The following is a 7558-nucleotide window of genomic DNA, read 5'->3' on the forward strand; positions in this document are numbered from 1 at the left end:
TTTTTTCTCTAAACCAATGGAAAATTATCACTAACTGTAGGAGCGTTCAGGCCATTGCCTCAAGGTGGTAATTGGGATCTGTTATATACTAAAACTACGAAGAGATCTTGATCAAAAATGCAATTCCATCTTAAGATTCTTCTGAGGCTACATTGGACTGCAATTTCTAAATCATCCTCCATCTCCCGCGATAGATACCAACGGAAAGGGAAACATTAATGTTCATGCCATCAACCATGGAATCTGACAAATTTTAAAAATAATCGTTGCTGTCAAGGCCTGATAATCAGCAGTACTTCCTTTTTCTAAACTTGGGGTTGAGGATCAGCTGCGAGCTGTGTTTGATTGCACATTTTTCTGAAATGTCCTAACCAGAATTGTGGAGTGCAATGCTAATGTCGAAAACAAGTTATTATAATCTGATTGTATTCTTATCTTATTTTCTGGTAATCTGTTACCATGACATGGCATTATACTGATAATTGATGCATAACATGCGCAAGAGGAACCGAGAGAAAAGAACAATACAACTATGCACATGCACTGATTAGTAATCTTATCTTAAGAGCTGCTCTTACAAGTCTAATAGTATGGATATCCTACAACATTCAGAAATGAGCTTGATACACAGCAGGACTTGCAACAGAAGGCACATAACAATCATTTATAAACCTGCAACTGAAGCAAATGGTGGATAAGAGTAAAAATCAAAAGCTATTTCCTCACTATCAAGAATTGGCCTTCATTTGTATTCTTTCAACATTAAACAGAATTATATGTAGACATTTAATAACATAAAAGTAGGGCCGTATATATACCTCTGCAAACTCACACGACATTGTGGAAATAATACACGAAGAAAGCAGAAATTAAACGACGGGATTCCAATTATTCAAGCATTTACAGTGTAAAATTAGCATACTGACCAGAACTTGGACCAAAATGTTCCAAAATGTGCCATATGGATTTGGAATGACCATCAAAAGATGATATTAGACATCTAAACCCAAAATTTTCCAAATCAAAGGCGAAGAGATAAATCCAGCTTGGAAATATCATCCTGCGGTTTTAAATAAAACGCATTTGAAGAAGTGTCATGATTCTGAGTATGGTATGACCCCCCTTCTTGACTCTGTTGTTGCATCCGTCTGAAGCTTCCTGGCCAACAAAAACTAGCTGGTTCCTCGTGGAGGAAAGGGTTAGCTCCCAAAATTCTACCTGCACCAAAATTATTATTTTCAAATCTAGCTACTCCACCCCTGTTACCCACTATCATCCTGCTGCTACCCATATCTTCCATAACATATTTCCCAACCGCTGGGTGCTGTTCTATAGGAGGCCTTGACCATCCATGGTGGCTCAGAGGCAAACTGGGCTCCGCATAAGGTGGCTTGTGAATCAATGAATGTGCTTTTATGCCTAGGGATCGGTTCATTTGGCCTGTAGCTGATTCTGTAGAGCCATGGAGAGGCAGGGATGCCATGCTTATGTACCTGTGTTGAAAAGCCCCAATTCTTTGCCCCCTCTTTGCCAAGGTGCGTTCTCGCTTGTGAGCATTCTGATGGCCTCCTAATGCCTGCGAGCTGTAGAATTTTCTCTGGCAGTAATTACAGGAAAAAACTCGAGGCTCAGAGCCTTGCGCTGACAATGAAGAAGATTCAGGGTATGTGGTAGGATGGCCGAGTTCATTGCTGGATTCCAGGGGCCCTTTGGTATCCACTGATGCATCATGCTCATTTTCTGCTTCTTCTGTATGATTACTTTGACCAAAATAATCGATGAAATTTGAGGTTTGCAGATCCTTTCCTTCTCGAACAGTACCTCCTCCTTCATCATCATATCCGATGGTCAGATTTAGCGAAACCTCTGAAGTTTCCTCCAACTTGAAGTCCTCTGTAGAAGACTTCTCCCTAGATTTGGGTGCGTTCTCCTGGACCTGGAACATATAGTGGGGTTGGTGCTGCTGCTGGGAAAACAATGATGATTCGAGACCAGCAGAAACATTGGAGGCTGATAATTGCTGGCTGATAACCGACTCCTCTGAGAAGTAACTCTCACTTCCTTCCAAATCAATGCTACAATTTTTCATAATATTCATCATATGCTTATGCGTGCTTGCATCTACATTTTCCCATCAAAAAGCTCTAGCCCTCGCAAAATAAAGGCTGAAATCAAACTAGGCAGGTACTTTAGCGTGCCGTCCCTCCCATATCTCTTACGGTTGCAACCCACCCTTGAACTCTGCATCCATTCAAAAGATATCTTTATAACCCATCAAAATCTAGATCAAGTTAACAAACAAAATTACAAGTCTATATGCACAACCTGAACATTAATATCAAAATTCAAAAGCAAACTCTGCTCACGAAAAGCAAAAGTCAGGAAGTGGGTCAGAACAATCTAAGTTAGAATCGCAAATTGAAGTAAAATTAAACGCTCATGCTCTGGGTTGGAAGAGTCATAAATGGGTCAGAGGTGATCAGGAGCAGTAATAATTTGGATAGAACAGACAGGCAGGCAGCCTTAACACCTTCAAAGTTGAAAGTTACTAGTCCGGTGAAGTCCAACCAACCATACAATATAAATTTTCTTCTCAGCAAACAGCCAAACAAATGGGGGACCATCGCCGACTAGTCTGTGTCAATAATTTGCCCACTTTAGACGGCATTGCCTAAATAAGTCTTCCTATAGATATCTAATCTTGGTGGGTGGGGTTGTGGTCCAGACGTAGAAAGGTAGGAGTTTACCACCACTGGCCACTTTCGATTCTCAGCGCAATCAGTATAGCTCCACCTGATAACTGCAAGCCCAGGAAATTGACCCCACTCCCACCCCTGCCAGAGGCCACAGAAAAACACAGGAGCGGGACAGTTTCTGCAATGATAGTTGTCTAATTTTTTCGCTTCGCTCCCTAAAAATTTATCGAGTTTCAAGTTCACTTATTTTACACCCCTGCAAAATCTAATGCACTAAAACAGAAATCTGCAAAACAAAACGATCTCTGTGGATCTGAAATCTGATTTATGTTTGTCATTGTCTAAGAATCAAAAAATGCTGAATCGAATTTAATGGAAATTCATTGAAAACTGATTCGAAAATAAATGTAATAAAAGAGCAATACATCAAACGCCAACTGCCCAAGTACACGAACAATAAATTACACGGACACCTAACAATTCAACTTTCCCTGTCTGGCAGAAACGCCGCCATGTAGGATATCCTTGGACCGCCAGGGATATAGTTCTTCCATACCCCAGAGGTTTTGAGGGTCTCTGAATCGACCCCGAACCCCCAAAATTTGTAACCGACCTGCAACTATTCCAGATTTGGAATATTTAACTTCTCCCGATTTCGACGAAAATGAAACTGCTTTGAAATGCATCTAACTTTGATTTTAACATAAAACGAAATAACTGACATAAAATTAAATTTGTGTCGGCGTTTACGACTGAGCAACGCCAAAAGGTGGGAGGGAGCCATAAAAGATGACCAGTATAGTATTATGGCAAAAGATCGCCACCTAGATAGAAATAACAGCGGCAAAAACATACCCTTGCACAGACAAAAACGCTGCATTTTGGGCGGATTTGTACAATGCTTGGCTAAAATCGTTGCAATCGTCTAATATAAACGAATAATACATAATAATCCAAAGGCCCAATGGGTCTTACTTGAGGAAGATGGTCCCATGGCAGAGAAGGGCGAACAGGCAAGAAATGGCGATGGTCACTTGCATCTGCAGAGGCCGAAGCAGGCAACAGGCGTTCTCTGTCAATTGGGCCGCCTGCTGCAGATTTCTGACGACTGACAAACACGGGAGGAAAAAAAAAATAATATGAGCTGCAGCAATCAGGGAAGCCTAGTGCTTGGGCGGTGGCGATGACAAACTATAGATAGATAGATGCCGCGCAGGGGATTCGAACGGGTGACCATTTGCGTAAAGGGGAACATATCCATCCAGCAGAAGGCAACATTGAGGACAAAACCACAAGAACCCAAGAAAATAAAGGCCGCCCAATTCTGCGTCAAATGTCTTGACAATCCCACTAACTGGTGGACGCCACATCCCAAGCTGCTATTCTATTCCATTTCCAGCCATGTCATATGATGATGCGGATGCCATACCCTCCCTTCCTTGTACTATTCTTCTTATCATTATCACTCCCTCGTCTTCTTTTGTCAAAAGACGGGACGAAAGACGGGACGAAAAGGGATCGCATTCGCGATGAACAGGCACTGGTTGAACTAATTCAAGATGATGATAATAAAAATAAAAAGAGGGAATAGAATAGACAAAGGGGAAACTGACACGGAATACCGACTGGCAGTGCAGAGCTTGCCACTACATGCCGCGCCTGGCTTGAATTTTCTTCAGTAACGCCCCCCGCCTACAGACCCTTAAAAGTAAAAGCCAAAGCAAGCGACCCGGGTTCGATTCCCCTCATGGCGTCATCGTGTGTATTATTATTTCTTTCTTTCCCCATTCACCTAACCTGCACGCGAAGCTTCTTGCATCACACCTTCCAATAACCTCTCAGTTTGCAGTGCAGTGCAGACTTTCCGACCCAAAAACAAGAAAATCAGGTATCGAATCCTAGGGCCCCCCTCTCTACCTTAACATGTCAACGATTTCAAATCCTCTGGGACGTGTCAAAACCTAACAGGAATTCACGGCTGGCTTTTCTCCTCTCAGAGGGCTAACATAAATGCATACATATTCCGTGACTGGAATCAAACCCAGGCCCCGCTGGAAGAATTACCATATCGATACGAATCCGAGGGCATGGAAGAACAATTCACTTTACTTTGAATCTTATCTTTCCATGATCCACACAGCACATTTGCATGAATCATCGACACAAATCTTTTACTTCTTTTAAATCTCATCCCTTCTTTCACTACTCTTCAATCATTTCTGGCCTCGAATCTTTTCCTCGAGGAGAAAAAGGAAAAAGCAAGCAAGCCCGCCCCCGAAAATACTTCTTCCATGAATCTCGATTTCTTTTCCGCCATTCCTAACCCCACGAGCTTCGTACTGTATAAGCAAACAATCACATTATTTCAAAAAAGGGCCAAAAAAAAAAAAAAAATTAATCACTAAACGTCAAATACCCATCGGTACTGACGCGCCTCTTCGGCTATCCACTGAATGACGAGAGCTTCCTTCCACAGTCTACTCACTTCTGCCACCTTGGGACTTGAGGAAATTCATTCCTCTTTAAAATCTCCCGTGATGGTTCATCGCCATTCTATGCACACAGATTTTAAACTACATTACACAGAAAACAAAATAATCCGCAAACCAGAATCACGACACTTGCCTTCCATGGCCTACGCATCTGGCTACATGAAAATCTTCATGACCGTCCTATCCGCCATGAAATTTTCCATTCCTGTGACTGAATTTCTTTACTGTGATCGCTCATTTCTCAACCAGCCCAAACATTCATTAGGGTTTTCCACAGCCAAAGAAATGGAGGTTATGGAGCTAGGCTCACCCCCATTCATTACATTGACCAGTTTAACGGCTGTAATTAGTCCGTCCGTCAGTTGAAGAAGGGCGTGTTCCTGGAATTCAGGCAGTCACTGTCGCCGGCGGGACAATAATGGACTTTGGGGACTCTGACAGACAGACAATCTGCCGTCCGTCTATCCGTCCGGCAAGTGGACATGGATTTAAAGTAGGTTAGGTAACCAGCTAAGCCATCTTTTCACTGCCGTTCCTTCTCCGTCAACTGCTGCCTAACATCAGACGTACTTTATCCCTGTCTTGCAATTAATTATTCGGCCGCCGGGAGTTATTGACGGCGACGGCATCGTCGTGGATCGTATCGCGTACGTAGACATTTTCGTATCCCACGTATTTGTACGATTAAATAACAGAAATACGTAGGAGCAGCTGAAAGCAACAAGTGCTGTTGGACGGCCCACCCGTACTTTCTGACATCTTCCACTTCATCTCATTTCCATTTCGACTCGATTCATCATTTCACTCTTCACCAGAATATTTATATTTTTATTTATTAATTAGTTATTATGTCTCGACATGAATAAGGTAAAAATATCAAAAAGTGAAAGTCTACATTGATTTGTTTTTAGCGAAACATTATTACTATTTGGTAAAAGTGATAGTTTACTTAGATATCTTTTTCAGTGAAACATTATTACTATTTAGTAAGAGTGATAGTTTACTTGGATTTGTTTACGATATTTTTTTGACACATTGTTACTATCAGGTAAACGTGAGAGTTTATTTCCATTTACTTCGATATCTTTTTGAGTGAAATATTATTACTATTTGATAAGAGTGAGAGTTTACTTGATATCTTTTTAGTAAAAAATAATATTAAATTTGAAGAGTTATTTATGTTTTTAAATCCTTATCACTTTCTTAATTAAAACAATTATTTTAAATATGTTTTTAACAAAAATAACTTAATTAACGGATAAATTTTTTTATTAAAATTTCATTTTAAATATGGTAGAACATCATTTTGAGATATAGGTTCATTTTAATTGGATTTTGTTATTTTAGGTTTTTGGTTTTTTAAAAGTTAGGTAATACATTTTTTATAAGGGTTAAATTTGTAGGAATTGTTGGATTTTATTTAAGTAATTTTATTAAGAAAATTCTTCTCAAAGAATAAATATATTTATAAAATATTAAAATAAGAATAGGAAATTTTTCAGATGTGTAAAGATTTTAAAATTTATTTGATAACAACATTTTGATGTAGTTTGTCAAAAGATAAGCTATTTAAAGGAAGATTGTTGAAGGATAAGTGTGTTTTGGGTTAAGATTTTAAAATTGATTTGATGACAACATTCACATGTTGAATGATAAGTGTGTTTTGGGTTAAGATTTTAAAATTGATTTGATAACAACATTTTGATGTATTTTGTCAAAAGTTAAGCTATTTCAAGGAAGATTATTGAATGATGAATGTGTTTTGGGCTAAAATGTATAAGAATGGCAAATCATGCAAGTTTATTTAATACTGAAGTTTTAGAAGTTATTACCCAAAAAGAGGGTATAGAGGGTAGAGGTATTTTTGACAATTTTATTAAAACAACATAGCTAGCCTAACATATTGGACATTTTTTAGCGAGGTATAACCAAATCCAACAAGCCATGTAGAAATTGGTGGAAATGGACTTACAGATGGATTCAAATGTATCAAAAACCCATGGGTACTAGTGGCGTGCAATCTTAGTGAATCTATTTCACCTTTCTAATGATGTAAAATCAAAATTTATTGGATTCCAATTAAAAAAGGGTTGGAAATGGATGTTTAGATAGATTTACGGTGGATTGAACACACCTATAAGAGATGCATACAATGTATTAGATATGATTACCTCCATTGAATGCCAAGCAAAATTGAGTCTATGGACACTTGACATTTTTGCATATGTTATAACTGCCTTATAAGCAACCTAATCTTAGTGTCACGGTATTTAAGAGTATGTAATGCGAAGCTTAGGGACATCTAGAGATTCTTTAGGGATTACTCTAAGGTTTTGGTTAGATGTTTAGTAGACATCATGTTAATTATTT

General features: G+C 39.2%; 1 protein-coding gene across 6 annotated transcripts; it reads right to left on the bottom strand.

Moving 5' to 3' along the window:
* Nucleotides 1–859: 859 nt before the first annotated feature.
* On the bottom strand, nucleotides 860–5564 carry LOC149240720 (uncharacterized). 6 transcript variants are annotated; one of them, XM_089373778.1, is made up of 2 exons: nucleotides 5322–5564; nucleotides 860–2241 (listed from the first exon to the last, which is right to left on the bottom strand). In XM_089373778.1, the coding sequence occupies exon 2, from the start codon at nucleotides 2099–2101 to the stop codon at nucleotides 1022–1024; it is 1080 nt and encodes a 359-aa protein (XP_089229904.1). In that variant the 5' UTR covers nucleotides 2102–2241; nucleotides 5322–5564; the 3' UTR covers nucleotides 860–1021. The 6 variants fall into 6 exon arrangements, with proteins under 6 accessions (XP_089229904.1, XP_089229908.1, XP_089229909.1 ...); XM_089373782.1 differs by lacking the exon at nucleotides 5322–5564 and adding an exon at nucleotides 4761–5052; XM_089373783.1 differs by lacking the exon at nucleotides 5322–5564 and adding an exon at nucleotides 4323–4749.
* Between the last annotated feature and the right edge of the window lie 1994 nt (nucleotides 5565–7558).

The sequence above is a fragment of the Pinus tabuliformis genome, chromosome 8 (genome assembly GCF_031772625.1).
Source record: "Pinus tabuliformis cultivar Carrire ecotype Pingquan chromosome 8, CPIR1, whole genome shotgun sequence".
In the NCBI taxonomy this organism is placed as follows: domain Eukaryota; kingdom Viridiplantae; phylum Streptophyta; class Pinopsida; order Pinales; family Pinaceae; genus Pinus; species Pinus tabuliformis.

Bases quoted from the DNA above. Each gene is read 5' to 3' on its own strand.
- LOC149240720 (XM_089373778.1), bottom strand. From the start codon at position 2,101: ATGATGAATATTATGAAAAATTGTAGCATTGATTTGGAAGGAAGTGAG.